This window comes from Perissodus microlepis, chromosome 12 (assembly GCF_051167445.1).
Source record: "Perissodus microlepis isolate ML-2025 ecotype Zambia chromosome 12, ASM5116744v1, whole genome shotgun sequence".
NCBI classification, from domain to species: Eukaryota; Metazoa; Chordata; class Actinopteri; order Cichliformes; family Cichlidae; genus Perissodus; species Perissodus microlepis.
In genome coordinates, this window is record NC_140472.1 from 68,985 (window position 1) to 89,178 (window position 20,194).

Below are 20,194 nucleotides of genomic sequence, written 5' to 3' on the forward strand. Positions count from 1 at the left end.
GCAGAGAGAAAGGTACACAAAATCACGCACAAACAGAAAATGCATTAACCATACTAACACATACAATGAAACTCATGAAGACCAGACAGCATCTTCAGCATGTGTTTCTGTTTGTCATCTTGTCCAGTTCACTTAGTAAGATGAGAAGTGATACATAGACCACTGGACTGATATTATAGTAGGACAGATGATTAAATTAAAGCAGGGGCAAACAGAATGGTGAAGAGGGGTCTGGATGAGTGAGGCTAATAGGTTGTTGAGTTTCTTGTTTCTGATGTGTGGAGGAAAGTTTTAACATGGCACACACCTGGTTACATGAGAAGAAACTCATGATCTAATAAGACATTCGGGTTATTTTGTGAGGTGTGTGGCTGATGGATGTTTTGAGATAATCTCTGTTGTTTGAGAGATCTGCACGATTAGAACAGAAAGCGCTATACAACATGTTGTCGGGAAAACGGTCGCAAAGTGAGCTTTTCCATACTAAAATGGGCTCGGGAGAAAGCCACTTATTTGGGACAATCAGAGAGCGAGTCCGGTTTAAAAGGATTCTTTTTTTTTTTTTTAAAGTGGCGTCATATTGCCGAAAGTGGGAACGAAATGCGACAAGATGCAAATGCTACTATCAGCAATGAATAATAAAAAAAAAATGGGGAACTGACTGGACTGACAAAAGTTTGACAGAAGTTGACTGACTTAACACCAACATGCAGGATTGCACCTCCACCCAGATGTGACAAAGGGTGGATGTATGGATGTGTGTTTCTTTATTGCAGGAGCAGGAGGATGACAGAGACCAGAGGGGGAGATTTTAGGGTCACATGAGAGGGTGGGCCCTGCAGACTTTAACCTTTAACTGCTACTTTTCTGGGAAACTGATGTTGTGTGAGGAAACTGTGTTTACAGCCTGTGTGTTGGTTATGCTATTACACTGTGTTGTTGAGAAAATGTTGAATGTTACAGCGGGGGAATGAGCATACAATGTGAGACACATACTGTGTTGAAACCAGTGTCACTCTTTTCACGGCAGATTGTTAACTTTCTGGCCTTTTACAGCACCTCTGGAATCTGGTGACCCAGGCCTGACCTCCAGGATGCTGCTGCTGATGTTTGTTTCTCTCTAAGAGCGCTTGTGGAGGATTCAGCACAGACAGACAAGTGACAATAGAGCAGATGTGCAGTGATTATAGAACATTTTAGTGTTGGGCTCATTATCTGACCATCACTGAGCTCATAGAGGTAAAATAAGTGAGTGACATTGCTTAAGGAACGTGTCATGGTCCTGAGTCTGCCGACTCAGTGTTTTGTGTTTCTTTATGCTTTTGTTTATTCTGAGTATGTATTCCGTTATGATTTGCCATTTGTTAGCTTTCTGTTCTGTGCCTGCCCTGGTCCCACTTCTGTGTTCCACAGTGTTCTGTTCCTCCGTCTGCGTCTCTCTGCCCCGCACCCCGTTTCTTATGATCTCAGGTTTGTCATTTAGTTTTCCCAGTTCAGGTTTCTCCAGTCATTTGTCATTCCTCACTGCCTGTTTTGTCTCTCCGTTACTGGTAGATAAACGTCACTAGCATTATCATCTACTGCCTGCATTTTGGGTCCTTTCTCCCTCCAACACCACACGGCTCGCCTCGGCAGCCGTGACAGTACGAACCGGCCACAATGGACCCAGCAGCATTCAACCCGACCGAGGAGCTTCGGGAGAACATTATTTACTCGGTGGATAAATTAATTAACTTATGGCTGGAGCACGAGGGGAGAGAATTCCGTCAAGCCATAGCTAATCGGCTGCAGCGCTTAGTTTCTGGTCTCCCCTGGTTGCTCAGCTCACTTCACCCGCTCACACAGAATTTTGTTCTGAACGAACTTTGTCTTCACCCCCCTGGCTGCTACCACCCACCCTGCAACTCATGCTTCGCTGCCTGGCCCGACGGAGGATGCTCTGCCTGGCCCGTCAACCCAGCCTTCAAGGGAAACGGCGCTCACTCCGTTGACGCTCCTCGCCACAGTTGGACCTAGGGATTTCAGAGCAGCCGGCTGTGGTGAGTGGACAGGACAATATTATTGGTCTGAACTAGAGATGGCATGATACCACATTTTTATGTCCGATACCGATATCATAAATTTGGATATCTGCCGATACCGATATGAATCTGATAGTGTTTTTTAATCAATAAAACTGTTTTTTAATATCTTGCTGCATTTTGTATAAGTTCATACTCAAGTTTAAATAAACAACAACACTAAAGCTATTCTGTTATACCTGTATGTAAAAAATACACTGCACCCAAAATCTTTCATAGTTCAGCAAAACTGATCAATCTAATAAACTTAAACCTGCTCCATCCTCCCTATTCTGGTATTTTAAAGAGTACTTAGCAGAAATATTAAGCAACCTAACTAATAGGGTTGCAAACTCCCAGCAAAAAAAAATAGGGAACCACCCCCCACCTCATGATGCTTAATCGACGTAATCAACTTTAATTTGATGCAGGGTGAAAAAAAATGCACAGAAATAAATTATTTTTCAAGAATAATTAAATAGATTCAACATCTTTCTTCAACAGAATTGCACAGATGGTACCTTCCCAAAGGAAAAAGTACTATAGCTTACTAGGGTATATTAGACTTAATAGTTACTATATACAGTAATAGACTTCTATACATTTTACATCAGATTAAAACTTTGGGTGTAAGATTCAGATAATTATTTATTAAAAGCTCGACATTTTAAATGAGAATGAGAAAGAAAAGTATGTCTTTGTGCCCCCTTTTCCCTGTTCATGCCCTATCGGCCCCCCTGGCTAAACTTTGCTAGATCCGCCCCTGCACAGTTACCAGCCGTCAGCTGCATAGAAAAAGATCCTGGTGTAGAAAGTAATATTAAATAAATTCTAACAACAGCTTATCAAGCTTAAACGTGCTGCTGTTGTTCAGCCGCTGGTTTCCTCTTTCTGGCATGAAGTGGGCCAAAAACAAACAAGACAGAAAAGCCGATCAGCTGATCATTGATCAGTTTCATGATTGAAGTAGCAGCAGGAGAGAGAGAGGCAGTTGCTCCATATATCGGTTGTTAAGCTCAACGCTGGAATGCTTTACAAACATTCAGAGATGAACTTACACACTTGCTTTACTTCTCTCTGGGGTAACTTCCTCAGAGATGAAATGCTGGTTTGGTAGCGAGGCTACAAATACACTCAGCCGCTCTATCACGTGACCACACTGCTCCGACGTGCTACGGTTATGAGCCGAGTTACGCCGTGTCGCAAGTTTTGTGAGGTGCTTTTTTGATATTTAATGGATCGATTACATTTTTTATTTCTCTCCGATATCCGATCCAGTAATTTACGTCAGTATCGGACCGATACCGATACGTAATATCGGATCGGTCCATCTCTAGTCTGAACTGTGGGACTGTTTACTCAGGGGTAATGTTCTGTACGGCAAAGGACAATGACTGCTTATCGCCTGTTCAGTCTACTGCTCAGCTACCTTCAACCCAGTTTCCAGTGTCACCTGCACAGCAGCCTGTAGCTCAGTTAGCCGCCCGGCCTCAAGCTCAGTTAGCCGCCCAGCCTCAAGCTCAGTCTCCAATTCCACCACAGTTGTCACCTCAACCATTATTTCAGTCACCCTCAGTTCAGCCTCCTGTTCAGCAGCCACTAGCCCTGCATCCTGTGTCACTTGCTCCTCCTATACAACAAGCTCAGTCAAATCAATCCGAAAGGAACTGTTTCATCCGTTCATTCTAAGCAGAGAGACAAACCAATTAATAATGTAATCATTCCTCAAAAGAGACTGCGATGCACTCCAGGGCCTCCCCAGAGGCTGGGTTTCAGCCCCCAGCAGACTCTGGACCCCTGGAGGTTAAGAAGCCAGCTGAGGACTGCACCCGACTGTCGCTGCCTAAGCGGGGTCAGTGCTCCGCCCAGCTGCAGTCTGCTCTGTGTTTGCCAGAGGCCTCCGTGCCTGCTGGTTCAGCCCTGTGTGTGCCAGGGGCCCCGGTGCCCGCTGGTTTTGGGACTGTTTTCGCTGGAGGGCCCGAGGAGCCCGTCCAGCCACCAGCAGCTTCATCCACGCCTGCAGCAGCAGCTTCATCCACGCCCCGCACCCCGTTTCTTATGATCTCAGGTTTGTCATTTAGTTTTCCCAGTTCAGGTTTCTCCAGTCATTTGTCATTCCTCACTGCCTGTTTTGTCTCTCCGTTACTGGTAGATAAACGTCACTAGCATTATCATCTACTGCCTGCATTTTGGGTCCTTTCTCCCTCCAACACCACACGGCTCGCCTCGGCGGTGTTAATTCCTCTTTTTGGACTGTTAACTTTCATTTGCTTACTTGTAGGATGCAGTTTACCATGTGTGAGATCAATGAGAAATAGGATAACTGCTAACACATTTATCAACTGTTTGCTTTTACAGTAATATGAGGTGAATGATAGGACAGAAGATTTGTGTAAATGATGCATGGTTGAAAAGTTTAAAGGACAAAAAGGACAAACAGGACAGACTGTTAGGGTGATTTTGATAATAGTTGTCATTGTTATACTTAAATTCGTAAACTGCATGTTGAGATATTTTTCTGTTCCTCCATCAGCAGGAAGTCACACAAACACACACACGTGCTTGCACATACATGCACACACACACAGTACCTGATACACCACAGGGGTTTTACAATGGGTGGTGCTTGTGTAAACGGTATGCATCTCAATATAAGGTGGCAAGCAAAGGCTGGGGGCGGAGTCGTCTGAGTCGAGTGCAGAGTTGCAGCTCTGAGATCCGACCAGGCTTCCCTTTTAAGTTAAATACTGTTTAAGCTGATGTCTTGCTTTCTTCACAGGTGACAAGTCTCTGAGCCAGCGGCTGCAAGCCCAGACCCAACATTTACATTTCTTCACTATTGAACAGCAGTTAGGCTTTTTAGTGATATCATCCTAAAACCCTCAAATATGGGTGACAATACTAAAAGGTCCTAAATGTGCTGGTGGCATCTCCTCCCACTAATCTGAATTAGGGGTGGGTTCTGATTATTGATTTTCTGATTACAATCGATTCCAGTTTGAATAACGCAATATCGATTCATTAAATCCTGAATCAATTTTTAAATATAAACGTATTTTACCTGAGACACCAGAATCTCAGGTTAAACCTCTCAAATTTCCAACAACCACCAAACAGCTAAAACAGTAAATGACAGCAGGAACACGGATTCTGCACAAAGACGTAACCACAAAGCACGGACCCGCCGACGGATCAGAATCAGTGAGATGTCAACTTTCTCACCCGACGGCACGGACATGGTCGGGGCTGAATCAGCTCACTGATTCTGATGTTTCGGCGGGTCCACGCTTTGTGTTCACGTGCTAGATTCTGGAGCTGCAGGTTTTATCTCTCTCCAAACAACATTGACTGAACCAGGAGCAAAAGAAGATCCAAACTACAGATAAACATCGTCATGACTTCACTCTGACTTTTGCTGCTTTGCTTCCACCACGATAAAAATCACACTTCCTGCACAGCTCTCTCTCTCTCTCTGTGTACTTGAAGAACAGTTTCCCATATGCTTGCTCATTACCAGTCTACCGTTGTTTACAGCGCTGTGGTTTTTCTTTTTACTTAAATGACTTCTGACAAGAAAGCCGCATTTCTGCTGTTCAATACTGAAGAAAACTTTTTAAAATGCTCACAAATTGCAAAACTCTTAGCTGTGTCTGTAATCAAACCTCTGTAACGTTGTTTTTCTGTTTTATCCTCAGCTACTTTGACACAAAGGCGTCTGCTGTGATGCTCACACCTCTGATCAAGTCTCAAACGTGTCAGCTTTGTTTTTATAGATATAAAAATATAGATATGTACTGATAAGTGATCAGAATTATAATATTTCTGACTGTCTGAGGCAAAATTTCCCCGATTCAAATCGAATCGAACTGAATCGATTCCAGAAATCAGTGACCATACCCAGCCATAATCTGAATACATTTGTTTACATGATATTATTCTTCTATTATCAATAAAATTGAGTTCTCAGTGTACAAAAAGGCAATGGTGATGAGGTATGTTTACCTGGATTATCTGTCCCAGCAGTCCATCCTGTAGTCCAGCCCAGAGACAGCACAGTGTGTGAGGGAAGATGAGTCACAACAGAGAGGAAGGTGTGATGCTCCAGAGGTCCGATCTGCCCCCCAGGACCCGAGAAGATGTCTGCGTTGATCCACACAGGACGGTATGGCTCAATCAGCACTTCCTGCAGCAGGACTAAAGATGTTGACACAGCCTCCATGCTATGTGGAGAGTATAGCTCAGCGTTAGCGTCACACAGACCCACACAGCATTGGTGGAACAGAACCTGCCTCTCACCTCTTAAAGTCCAACTTTATCCCCTTGCCGTACTCTTTCACTCCCTCCAGCCATTCCCTCAGAGTGATGTCACTGTCTGTATCAGGGGGATGTGCCATGATTGGCTCTTTGGGATCACGACCTCTCATGACAATGTCAGCTTCAATCATAAGAGAAGGACCTGAAAAACAGTTGTTGCCTATTAGAAACCGACTCTTATCTTTCTTAAATATCATCCCAACGACAAACATCACTGAATACATCTTTTTATTTTCAGCCCAGAGGAGGTTAGCGCAGTATGACGAGCACACAGTCGCTCTGTGTTCAGCACATCCACAAAGGCTCCTGATTTTACCTCCAGCTGTGGCCTCTGCGGGCAGTTTGTATGCTCTCCCTGTGCCTGTGTGGGTTTCTCCAGGGACTCTGGCCTCTTCCCACAGTCCAAACATGGATTAAATGTTAGGTTAACTGGAAAATCTGGCTACGGATGTGAGGCGGATAAAGTCCTCAAAGTGCACACAATGTAGTTAAAATGTGACTTGCAATCTAAAGTTCTTTGGTTGGTCAGTAAGACTAGAAAAGTGCTTTATAAAAAAGAATGCATTACATTACAGTGTCCAGATTATTAGCAGACCTGAGATGAATCACAGCTCACACACCAGCCCTCTAATCCATGTTACATATCATGAAGCCTCCTTCCTTCACAATAAAATTACATTTTATTTATTCAACACAAAATACAATAAGGACACGCTGTGGAAGATTAATAATAACTACTGATTAAATGTATCCACAAATGGTGAGTAAAAACACTGAGTGCATCATGGGAAGCTCCCAGCAGCCCAGACCTGGATCTGGGCTGCTGGGAGCCTCCGTTTGAGGAAGCAATGTGTTCCCATATTTCTGTAGAACAGCCAAAGATTATAATGCATTCTAATATTTGTACTCTAAAATTAGGATTTCTGTTGAAAAGTATGATAATTAACATGAGTCGGCGGGGAGAAACTATGATTTCAGCCTTTATCAGAGTGACGCTGCCATGGTTACGTTAATGCGGTTGCTAATGTGAAGGAAGCAGAAACTTAACACGGTCACGCAAAATAGTTTCAACCTTCAGGACTAAACAAGGGCTGATTTATACAAAATGACCTTTAACATAAACAAAAATAAAATGTCAGGTGTTTGAATTTTCATGTTGACGTCAGCGGGACCGACAGCCACGTCACGGACTCACCTGTGAGCGCCTCCGCCAGCCTGCTCCTGCTGTTCGCTGCATGCGACCAGCTAACCTCGGCAGCGTCCATCCTCGTTATAAAACTCCGACTGAAGAAATAGTCCAGCGTTTGGTCACGCATCCCACCTGCGAACAGAACACGAGGGTCGCAGCCATTAGCTCCTCTCTGTCACAGTAAAGTGCAGCTCGCTAAAACAAGTGAGCGTAGCTGCAAAGCTCGACATTACCTGTTTTACCCTTTAAATTCCACAAGACATAAAATATAAAACACACGATTAAAATTAAAGTAATTCTGTGAAAACTCAGCAAAAGACTCGTTTTCATTGCCGACTTCCACGATCCAAAACGGAAGATAAATAACAACACATTTCCGGTCCGAGATTGTCGAAATAAAAGAACCGGTAGTCTTTTACTGATTCAATACAATATTTATCGAGATTTCTAAGTTTAAAATCTAAGTGACCAAATTGCCCCAATCTTTATTCTACTCGACGTGAGACAATAAAATATAAGCTCTGAAAGAAAACATCTCTAAAGTTAGAAATATCCTGTCTCAGAGTGACGCTGAAAAACTAGTTCATGCATTTATTACTTCCAGGCTGGACGACTGTAATTCATTATTATCAGGAAGTCCTAAAAACTCCCTGAAAAGCCTTCAGTTAATCCAAAATGCTGCAGCAAGAGTCCTGACAGGGACTAGAAAGAGAGAGCAGATTTCTCCTGTTTTGGCTTCCCTTCATTGACTTCCTGTTAAATCCAGAATTCAAAATCCTGCTCCTCACATACAAGGTCTTAAATAATCAGGCCCCATCTTATCTTAATGACCTTGTAGTACCATATCACCCTATTAGAGCACTTCGCTCTCACACTGCAGGCCTACTTGTTGTTCCTCGAGTATTTAAAAGTAGAATGGGAGGCAGAGCCTTCAGTTTTCAGGCCCCTCTTCTGTGGAACCAGCTTCCAGTTTGGATTCAGGAGACAGACACTATCTCTACTTTCAAGATTAGGCTTCAAACTTTCCTTTGATAGAAACTCCCTCAGCAGTATTGCTAATGTGTCTTCTTGAGCAGGGGGACCTTGTGGGCCCTGCCAGATTTCTATCCACTCGAGTGTAGTGTGTTACTGATGGTGTTTTTGGTGACTGTGGTCCCAGCTGCATATAGATCTTTAACAAGTTCCTCCCATGTGGTTTTGGGCTGATCCAGCACCTTTCCTATAATCACTCTCAGCCCTGTGGTGTAAAGTGCTTTGAGTGATAAAATAAAGTAGAAAAGTGCGATATAAGAACCAGTCCATTTACCATGAGGCAAGGAGCTCTCTCATATTCTGGTTCCAGGCTTCTGGAGGGCATCGCTGCAGCTTCCCACCCTCGTTATCAAGCACATTTGTGACAAAGACATTCTCACTCTCACTGACACGACAAGAAGATTTCGATTTATGTATCTGTGTATTTTCTATGTTTGGGTTTTTTTGTTGTGTTTTTGTCTCTTACAGATGCAGCAGTTGGTGATACATTGTGGATTTCTATTTGCTGGTTCTGATAACATCTTCCCCCCTTGAAAATAAGTTCTTAGTAGCACCAGGCAGATTTTTTTTATGCATTCGTTTTGTTTGCGTAATTTGCAGTAAACTGTCTCATGACTCATTTAAATATTCTCCTACTGACAGTGTGATAGATTATTAGTCAAAGTTTAAAGCAGTCATGGTCAAAGGTGACTTGATTTCTTTAGAAAAGAATGTAAATATACAAATAAGAGTAAAAATGTCCCATCAAAGTGAGGTTAATTAATGCTTCAACTGTAAACATACTCCAGCAATCTCTATTAAACAGCCGTGTACCACAGGCCTTCAAGCTGGCAGTAGTTAACCTGTTGCTTGACCCAGCTGTCTTAGCTAATTATAGGCCAATCTCCAACCTTCCTTTATTTAAAAAAAAACCTTGAAAGAGTGGTTGTAAAACAGCTAAAAGACACACTGGTTCACTGTGTTCATTTCATGCTTTGCTTCTCCAAAATGTGCAACGTACACGCATGCTGAAGTTGCAGTATGCTGCAGTAACAGCAGAGGGACATATTTGATTTCGAGGCAACACGAACAGAATCACAGGAAATGTTTAAATTAATCTCCAGTTTATTAAAGATGTGGCTGCGGAAATAGACTAGTCTGCTCAGTAAAAAGAAACACAGAATATGGCATATAACACATTAGGGCTGCCACGATTAGTCGACTAGTCACGATTACGTCGACTATCAAAATCGTCGACGACTGATTTAATAGTCGACGCGTCGTTTGAAGCTTTGTAAGATCACAAAAGACGCAGGAATAAGTAGTAGGATTTAAGAGTGTAATAACAGACAGAAACAGAAGATGACAGCACTGCATGTACAAGGATGCCAGCTGCCGTTAAACCCCGAAGAAGAAGAAGAAGAAGCTGTGTCCCAGAATTCATAGTGCAGCCCAGCTCAGTTTCCAACAATGGCGGCAGCTAGTTAGTTTTAATGTTACTCTTATTATTCTTTCTGGGTCACAAAATAAACGTTTAACATATTTTCTGGCGAGAATGTAGCTGTGTAAACCTCAAATATCCGCTCAGTTTATCAAGACACCACATATTTTCAAAAGCGCTCCGACGTTTTCGGAGACGTCTGTTACCCGCTAGCTCGATAGCTAGCCGGACTCCCGGCAAATCGTTTTCAAACCCACCGCTGTCTTTCGCTACTCAGGTTAAACATATATAAGTCACTTAGATAACTTAAAAATGTTGTTTGGCTTTTTTTAGTATTTTATTTGTTCCTGAGTAAATCGGTTTGGCTGAGATTAAAGTTATAGTTTTTACACAGCTGAATAAACGTCAAGCAGACAGCTGATTATCAGAAGTGTGAGATGCTCGAGAATATACTCCGGTGTCCTGTTATATTTTAGATAGCAAGGAGTTTATTAAACTTCACCGAAACAATCTGCAAATTTCATTAAAATTTAATAAACTATCATCTTGTCTTTATTTTTAGTTAGCACATACCTTAAACACTTAAAGCTGTAAGCTAATGATAGTTATATAAGAGCAGATGCTGCTGGTGCAATAAGCTGTACGTCCAATGGATGATGATCTGATTAGTCGACTATCAAAATAGTCGTTTGTGGCAGCCCTATAACACATTCATGCAGCCTGGTCCTACCAGCAACAGCCTTGTTCTACGAACAAGTTACAGGGTTGTGTAACATGCTGCATGTGTCAGCATTCACCGTTTAGCTTTGGTCAGAGATACAGCTGCTATTAAAGTGTTCAGTAAAAAGGAGGGAAACAGGCTGTTAAGCAGTCTGCTGCATGTGAAAACCAAAAACAGGTGTGGAACAGGAGAGACAAAGAGGTCCTAAAATAAAAATTGAGGCTGCAGGCAGCGACGAGGGTCCTGGTGCACGTTTGGATGTGCCACGGTCGAGCCAACCTACAGCTCGAGTGTGTGGCTGGGTCTGAGATGCACTGCGACGTCCTGCTTGTAGAAAACGGTTCTGAATTTCTGTGACAAACCTGCTACGTAGGAGATGACAGCTTTGTTTCATCTGTCGCCCAGCTTCTCCCCAGTTGGTGTTTGACCTCGTTTCTTCTGCATCTTTGCTGAAGGCCCGATGAAATAACCACGTTTTAAGAACATTCGTTACACGCGTGTTCATTCTCCTTCCCTTTGTGACTCAGAAAAGTCAAAGATAGAAAAACACTTAACCCTGCATACAGGTGGTTTGTAATTACACTCATACACAACAGCACTAACCAGCACACTACAGTTACCCTCGCTCTATTCTCATGCTCAGTTTGAGCTTCAGATCACCCTGACTATAAATTACTCACACCTCCATGCAGTCACTTTTGTACACAACATATTTGCACACGTCCTTTACATTTGTAACTATATTTATGTTAGTATTTCTATCATTATCTCTGTTTCTGCACTCATTTTATGAAAGTGCTTGTTGAGTTGTTATAGCAGCAAACTTCCCTCTGGGATCAATAAAGTTCCTCAGATTCTGATTGATGCCTGAGTTACTGCCATGTGATTGGCCCACATACTTGCCTTACCAAGCAGCTGAACGGGTCAGTCAGTGAGTAAATGTAGGGACAGCAGGGTACTTACTTGCTATCATGAGGAAAAATGTGCTCCGGAGAAACGGGTGGAAATGCATTTACTGTGCTGGACGTGCGAGCAGAGCACAGTGAGCATTCAGAGCAGGACAGACATCTCTCAGTCAGTAATAATCTTTATTCCTTTTCCTCAGGACAGAACTGATTTAGCACCTAACCAAGGTATGAGGCAAGCAAGCCAATACAATCCCCATTACACAAGAAAACTAATTTAAAAGCCAGAACAGTCGGCAGTGTCAACGTAGCCACTTTTTCCACAAATCAAAACATGTCTTTTTACATCTATAGATTACACAAATACTTATTATATATGCAAATGAATAGACAAAACTACATACCTGGGCTTACAATGTCACTACTAACAAAGGTATATCAACACTGAAATATTCTTCATAGTCTGCTGCATCCCATAGGTCTTCATCTGAAGTGTAGATTAGCATTGAAACGTAACAAGACCACAGCATCAAACAGCACTTGCATTAAGCACAGGAATACAGGAACTTTGACATATCTGTTGGCCAAATAAAAGGTTCACAATAACAACAAAAACACAGACCAGCTCTGAATGCAACTGTACAGATGAATGAAGGCATTGATATTTCTCCTCACGCTTCCTTCTGACCCACATTACAGTTCAGTCCGGCTCCACTTTAAACACACAGGTGGGGAGCAGTGACAAGCTCTGCTGTATTCATTCTTGTAAGAAGCACGCCAGGTAAAAACGTCCGTCTAGCACACAGTCCTCAGCCCTCACGGTAAGAAATCTACAACTAAAAACAATACACGTGTGTGTCATACAAAGTCAGGCTGTAGTTAGGCTGGTACACCTGGAGCTTAAAAACAAAGAAGCCAGTACACAGGAGACGAGCATACGACATTTTAGTACAGCTGGTATGTAGATTCAATTCATAACGCAAGCTTAGAAACTGTCGTAATCTTTCTTGTCTTTTTTGCCTTCGCCCTCGAAGCTGTCTGTGCCATCGCTGTTGTCACGGCGACGCTTCCGGCTGTTGCGGATGCTGAAGCGAGGGTTCATCTGCGGTAGAGGGTCCATCCCCAAAACTTTATGAATCTGACGGAACGCCAGCAGCCTAAGAGCAAACTAAACACAAAGTTGGAGAACATTTGAGTCAAAGAGCAGAAGCAAACCTTTCAACAGTCTCGGATGTGCACGTTTGGGGGGTTTATTTACTCTTTCTGTGACCTGATCAACTACTTGGTAAAAACCTGACAGAAGGGCAAAGCCAGTGATTCCACTGGGGCACCAGGAGGAGCAAGGCCGGGAATGCTGCAGGTGGATTTAACGTGACATCCACGCTGGAGTACGGTACAGAGTACGCTAGCAGGATCATCATGGGGTTCACTGCTGTCAGCAGGATGGAGGTCAGAAGACAGAGTTATTGGGAGAGAGTGGTGGGAGCAACGAGAGTCAGAGATGTTCCCTGGGAGTGAGCAGGATGGACAGGACAGCGTGCAGACGAGGGATAGAGCACATACTGGGTTTGTATTCATCTAATGGAGGACTGATAAGGAACGGGAAGGACAGCTACAGTCAGAAGACGGAGAACCAGCTTCAGCAAAACAACGTTGGCGAAGTCTGGAGAGGCCTCAGAACCATCTCGGGCCACAAACATCAGAACTCTCTGCCTGGGAGGGATGTGAGGTGGGCAAATGAACTGAATCATTTCTTCAACAGATTTGATTCATCCATGAGGCAGTCTCCAACATCGGCTGCAGACTCACCCACCCCCACTGCTGCTGCTCCACCTCTGACACTTCACACGTCCTCTACTCACCCTGCTCACTCCTCCCCACCCCCAACAACAGCATCCAATACACACTCAACACAAGGCTCCAGCCTGCCTCTCTCAACCACCCAGGTTAGGAGGGAACTGAGCCAAGAAGGCAGCGGGTCCAGATGGCATCAGCTCGAGGGTCGTCAGGTCCCGCGCAGACCAACTGTGTGGGGTGATGGAGCACCTCTTCAACCTGAGCCTGAGGCTGGGGAGAGTCCCACAGCTCTGGAAAACCTCCTGTGTTGTACCAGTGCCAAAGACTTCACGCCCCAAGTACCTCAACTGCTACAGGCCGATGGCTCTGACATCCCACCTGATGAAGACCCTGGAGCGGCTGGTCCTGGCTCAGTTTCGGCACCTGGTGAGCTCATCACTGGACCCACTTCAGTTTGTTTACCAGCCTGGCATTGGAGCGGATGATGCTGTCATTCACCTCCTACATTGTTCCCTCTCTCACCTGGAGACCGCTGGGAGCACTGTGAGAGTCATGTTCTTTGATTTCCCCAGTGCCTTCAACACTATTCTTCCCACGGTCCTGGACCATCACCTCACTACATGGATACTGGACTACCTCACCGACCGACCACAGTATGTGAGGACTCAGGGCTGTGTGTCGGACAGGGTCGTCTGCAGTACGGGGGCGCCACAGGGAACGGTTCTGGCTCTGTTCCTCTTCACCATCTACACTGCAGACTTCTCCCACAACTCCACCCAGTGCTTCCTGCAGAAGTTCTCTGATGACTCTGCAATAGTCGGCGTCATCACTGATGGGGACGACAGGGAGTACAGAGGACTGACCCAAGACTTTGTGGACTGGTGCCAGCTGAACTACCTCCAGATCAACACTAGTAAAACCAAGGAGCTGGTGGTAGACTTCTGCAGGCACAAGCATCCTCCACTGCAACCACTGAACATCCAAGGTATGGACATCGAGGCTGTGGACAGCTACAGGTACCTTGATGTTCATCTGAACAACAAACTGGACTGGACTCATAACTCAGACGCCCTCTACAGGAAAGGGCAGAGCAGGCTGTACCTGCTGCGGAGACTCAGGTTGTTTGGAGTGGAGGGCCCACTCCTGAAGACCTTCTATGACTCTGTGGTGGCCTCAGCCATCTTTTATGGTGTGGTCTGCTGGGGCGGCAGCATCTCTGCTGGGGACAGGAAGCGACTGAACAGGCTGATCCGCAGGGCCAGCTCTGTTCTGGGATGCCCTCTGGACCCAGTGGAGGTGGTGAGTGACAGGAGAATGGTGGCTAAGCTGTCATCCCTGTTGGACAACATCTCCCACCTCATGCAGGAGACTCTGACAGCACTGAGCAGCTCCTTCAGTGGGAGACTGCGGCACCCACGGTGTGGGACGGAGAGATTTCGCAGTTCTTTCCTCCCCACTGCTGTCAGACTTCAACTGATCAAACACATCCACACATGTGCAATAACACTAAGTGCAATACTCTTTTTCTGACAAAGTTGTACTTTTGTATTGTTTTACTCAGTTGTACATAGCATTTGTATTCTATTTTATTCTATTGTATATAGTATTTTATTTTTTATTTTATTCCATTCCAGTGTTTTCTAATTTCTAGTACATAACTTTGCACTTTTGCTGTAACAAAAGAAATTTCCCACCTGTGGGATTAATAAAGGTCATCTGATCTTATCTCTAATGCTAATGATGTCAAACACAACAATCAGATTGCCAGGTGCTGAATCTAACAGGTGGTTTGTTCAGATCTTTGAAGGAGAAATGCTTTATGATCATGTAACCACAATCTTAAAAATCAAACAAAAGCAGCAGCAACTCATCTTAAAAATTTTCAAATGCTAAACGTGTCTGCATGTTTACAGAAATATAGATTTTTTTACTTGGGCACTTGAGGTAATGTCCTCTCTCTGCTGCTCTCCCAAAGTTGCCAGGGTATCCACGGGCTTCTTTTCACAGGGATCTACCAGTCCTGGTCCACCTAGTAGGAAAAAAACACACTTCATTAGGAGGTATTCAAATCCTACTGATCAACACACCAACCAGCCAATAGGCCAGATGTTGGAGGTTTGAGTATACGTCACGATTTCTAATGTGAATATAAAACCACCCATCAAACCCTTTGATTGTCACAGATCTGGTTCTTTATATCTTCTTGCGTAAAGCATTAGATGCGTTTACACCAAGTGCAGCCTTTACTGCCACCGTACCCACAAGCATGTGGAAGTCCTGCATATGTTTAATAGGGCAACGTCCCAGTGTAAGAAAGCTGCCTGTGAACTGTACTCCTACAATATTGACTGACAGTAGCATGCTGGCCAAGGTGATTTTTAGCCCTCAAATATGAGCTGTAAATGGGCTGGTTCTTACACAGAATAGAATAAACCTTTATTATCCCAGGGATGAGACATTTCGGTGTTACAGAGCTCTTACAGCAAGGGAAAATAAAATATATAAGGAAGACACAAGGTGGTCCTATAAACATTAGCAAACAGAAGCAAATCTACTCTACAAACTCGGACCATCTTATCCTGATTGCCAGTGAACGATTTCACTTGCTGCAAAAACTCACCACAAATAACTTGCTCCTTTCATCCATTCATCCGGGCATTTTCCTATGCTAATTGTTTTCCAACATTCACACCCCGGCTCCAAAGGATGCATCACAGAAAAACTGGGGCTTGCTATCTCCCCCAAGGCTATTTGGATCGGCCTCCTGATCTACAGCCATGGGTGCACACAGCTTCATGCCCAGATATCTGCATCTGGTGTGCTCTTAAAAGTGTTCCTTTGGAGCATGTATTTTGAATTTGCCTGCACTGAAATTCGATCCAAGCGTCGGGAGAGCACACGAGGTAAACAAATGTTAACTGCTAAAAGAAACCTAGCTGAATTAGGAGCAATGAAGGACGTGGGTACAGAAACACACCCAATACTTCTGCATGGTTATAAAATCAGTCCTGAAAATGTTCACAATTCAGTGCTCCCTCAGTATTTCACGTTCTCAGCACCTCTGACCTGTGGACACTGAAGAGCTACAGGGGTTGATTTTTGTTGGTGATATTTTACTGAAGCCCTTCAGCTTCCCTGACTGAAGCAATCAGATCCCAGATCAGAACAAAGGGAAGGAAGTTTGATTCATAATGAATGCATTCACCACAGTCACACAATGACCGTCAGTGGGAGTGGTGAAATAGCCTTATTTAAATTGGGAAATTGTAGCTTTGATCAGAACAATGGTTTCAGTTCCTCCTGTGAAAGAGCCGCCTGACAACAGCTTAAACCCAGAAAACTCTCATTGTGAAGTTAGCTGAAAGACATTTTGCTACTATTAGACATTTCTTACATGTTTCCCTGACAAATACCACCTATTTTAGAACATTTAACATGACTGCAACTAATGAAAAATATAATTTAACTGAGGGGAAATGAAGATAACCCCAAAACAAAAAGAAAAAATTGAAAAGAAATAAAATCTGGAGAATACAAAACTTTAATAACTCAACAAAAGCCAAGAACGAAGCAGAACTGGCCCACCTTTCTGCCATTTAGTTTTGATTTAAGAACAGAAATGGAATAAATTTTCTCCAAGTACAAAACTAACAATGCAAAAGAAAGCCAAACCACCTTACCTGGGAGTAAAATCCCAGAGGAGATACATTCAAAGACACGTCTCAGTGCATCACCGGGGCTCAGAGGGGCAGACGCGCTACTGATGGCCTTCTCGACCAGTAGCTCCATGGCCTGAACAGAGCACACAGAGGAACAGAAGATGTTAGAGATGGTTGGGAACAGCATCGTGGCTTTTCTCACATCACTTTTATTAATTAAGATACCTAATATTTTACACTACCTTTAAATATTTCAAATATACCAGCAAAGCTTTAGAAATGTTTCTGACTTTGTTAGTGCTGTAGCTGCTGAGTTCAGCATTTACACAGTTCAACAGTCAGGAGCCAGACTTTCAGTGGAAGGTTTGAAATGGCTTTGAGCAGTATCCCAAACAGCTGATTCTGTTCATCCAGATGTTTTCAGTGGGAGAAACGTTTCATCATCATCAGGTGACTTCTTCAGTCTCACCTTATAAACAGGACACTGACCTCACAGCCCACTGAAGGAACAATGGGCTGGGATCTCAGTTTATTGATCCGCAAACCGTGATGACCATTGATCAACAACCACTGATCAATGGCCATGAGTCCCATTCACAGAGAGTTGGGGAATGGCTGCAATCACAGCATTGTAAGATGGTGACAGATGGACCCTTAGGCCCCCTCCTCGATTCAGAGATGGTCTTTCCCTTTTCACGTAAATGGCCTCCTTGACACGGCGCTCAAACCAGCGCTCCTCCCTGTCCAGGATGTTACATCCTCATCATTGAAACAGTGTCCACTGGCCTGTAGGTGTAAATAGACTGCAGTGTCCTGGCCTGACGAGGTGGCTCTTCTGTGTTTATGGACTGAGCATGCACCAAGACGTTTGGAGCAGGAATTCTCACAGCTTTAACATCTAAGTTTTTGGCAGATTTCTCCAGGGTGCACAGTGTGGCCTGACAAAAAATAAATAAAAATCTGAAGATACTGGACAAGTGGAGGACAAAAGAAGAAGTGTCAGGCCTTTAAAAAAAATAAAAAAATCAACAGCCGATAAACATGACCTTAAAGTCATGTCCTTAAGAATTAAGGACAAACTCCCAAGTCATTTCAAATGTCCTCAAGGGGACAATGAGCTGGTCCAGCATTCCACAACAAAAATGAAAAGCTGATGCTCCTCACCAATACAATCCGATATACCCCAGGGCCACCGGTACTGGGCGGATCATTCCCCCTCATCCCTGGACTCAGTTTCATCTACAAAAGGCTTGTTAGTGGGCCTGACGAGATCCTTGAAGTAGCCCTTCCACTGCCGGATTATGTCCTGAGCTCAGTAGCACTCCATCCACATTTAGTGCACCAAATTACAAAATCAACCCGTGACCTAGGGTGTCCCAGTGCTGCGTGCACTTATGAACACCCTTATGTTCAAACATGTTATTCTGTTATTGGACTTGTGTGCTAATGACATGTCTATACCAAACACCATTCAGGCGCAGATCAGGCAGGCCATTTCTTCCAGTCACGCCCCCTTAGGTCTCACCGTCGTTGGCCACATGAGGGTCGAAGTCTCTCAGCAGGACATTAGCGCTGAGAAATGGTTACCCTCCAGCACTGCACCCAGTGGCTCTAAACGCCCCTCTCCACTAGCATGCACTCAGCTCAACACGGCTAGACTCTACTCGGCTTTGATCGTTTTCCATTACAATCGAGTACCAACTAATGTGTGTGAGGTCGTTACAGCAAAACAGTGGAAAGCCCCATGACATCATTAGTATGTGACTCACACAACACAACAATGGAGTACATTGAATCAACTTTGATCGCTTAGTACACCAGCCGAATAGAGACTAAAAAAAAATTACCTGGTACCAGGTACTACGACCTAATGGGAAACCCTAAAAACCAAGTCAGTACCAGCAGAAACGGCTGAAGCAGAATGGGTACTGGGAACTGTTTTTCAGTGCATAACTACAAACGATAAGTCAGGACTTGTTCCCTGACACAAAGGTCAATGGAAACAATCGAGTCCCAATATACCAAATATTCACTGGAAAAATCCCAACATACAGGTAGACAGCCAGAGGGGTACAAGAATACCCACCCCTGCCCACCGCCTCTAACCAAGGACAGCTCGAGACTGGATCAGATCCCAGAGTGTCTCTTTAACCTCACACATCAGTTCAGGCTCCTTCCCAACCAAAGAGGTGACATTCAGAGATCGACAGACCACGTGACTTTCGCGCGTTGCATTGCAGGTACGAGTGGCAGCAAAATTAAAACACTGCATCACGCGCTAGCACTTCCAGCAAGGGGTAACCATTAATTCTGCTGTTTTAATCCCTACTTGCATTTTATTTGCTCCAAAAGCAGTTATGTACAAAACGAAGGAGAGCACGGCAGGTCCATACAAAGACAGACAAAAGGCCAAAAGATTTAAAATGAAAAAAATAAATAAAAAAGGTACGAGGAAAAAAATCAAAGGGCTCATATTTATAATTATATGGTCCTAAGCGTGAGTGCATATACTCATGAAGTGTTTGGTAACTTCAGATTCCTGCAACAAACCCAGCTCCAGTTTACCGGCGGATGGGTACAGGACACTGACATGTTCCGAGTAGCCAGATATGTAGGTGGACACCAGGTTTTATTCTAAGGGCAGCCCTTCAAAAAACAGACAGAGCAGTGGAGTAGCCAAGGCAATAGACCAATATAAAACTTGATTACTAAAATATAATTTATTTCACATAAAAGATTTAAAACAGTTAAAAACACCTCTGGCCAGGGAGAACACACAGTAAAAACATAAAACAACACTAAAAGTCCAGTGGCATCAGCCACAGCAATAATAATAATAATGGATTGCATTTATGTAGCGCTTTTCAAGACCCTCAGAGCGCTTTACAATTCCACTATTCATTCACTCTCACATTCACACACTGGTGGAGGCAGCTACAGTTGTAGCCACAGCTGCCCTGGTCAACACCAGTAGGCAGTAGGTGAAGTGTCTTGCACAAGGACACAAGGACAGAAGAACACGATGACCAAGACAGACAGAGGTGGGGAACAAACCGGCAACCTTCCGGTTACAAGATGAGCTCCCCAACCTCCTGAA

At 44.0% G+C, this 20,194-nt stretch overlaps 2 protein-coding genes across 4 annotated transcripts in view; both read right to left on the bottom strand.

The window, feature by feature from the left end:
- fam151b (family with sequence similarity 151 member B) overlaps positions 1 to 11,696 on the bottom strand; it is a 28,840-nt gene extending 17,144 nt beyond the window's left edge. For 2 of the 3 annotated variants that reach the window (XM_084946940.1, XM_084946941.1), the window contains exons 1-4: positions 7,797 to 7,946; positions 7,570 to 7,695; positions 6,357 to 6,516; positions 6,063 to 6,280 (exon numbers count right to left, since the gene is read on the bottom strand). In XM_084946940.1, coding sequence (XP_084803066.1) covers positions 6,063 to 6,280; positions 6,357 to 6,516; positions 7,570 to 7,695; positions 7,797 to 7,893 — 601 coding nt within the window. In that variant the 5' untranslated portion in view covers positions 7,894 to 7,946. Of the gene's footprint in view, positions 1 to 6,062; positions 6,281 to 6,356; positions 6,517 to 7,569; positions 7,696 to 7,796; positions 7,947 to 11,098 lie in introns of those variants that run through there. The other variant, XM_084946942.1, reaches the window with a different exon arrangement.
- Positions 11,697 to 11,805: 109 nt separating this feature from the next.
- Positions 11,806 to 20,194, bottom strand: part of zfr (zinc finger RNA binding protein) — a 41,906-nt gene continuing 33,517 nt past the window's right edge. The window contains exons 18-20 of the mRNA XM_084946937.1: positions 17,119 to 17,230; positions 15,370 to 15,467; positions 11,806 to 12,809 (exon numbers count right to left, since the gene is read on the bottom strand). Of these exons, the coding sequence (XP_084803063.1) occupies positions 12,627 to 12,809; positions 15,370 to 15,467; positions 17,119 to 17,230 (393 nt within the window). The 3' untranslated portion in view covers positions 11,806 to 12,626. The remainder of the gene's footprint in view (positions 12,810 to 15,369; positions 15,468 to 17,118; positions 17,231 to 20,194) is intronic.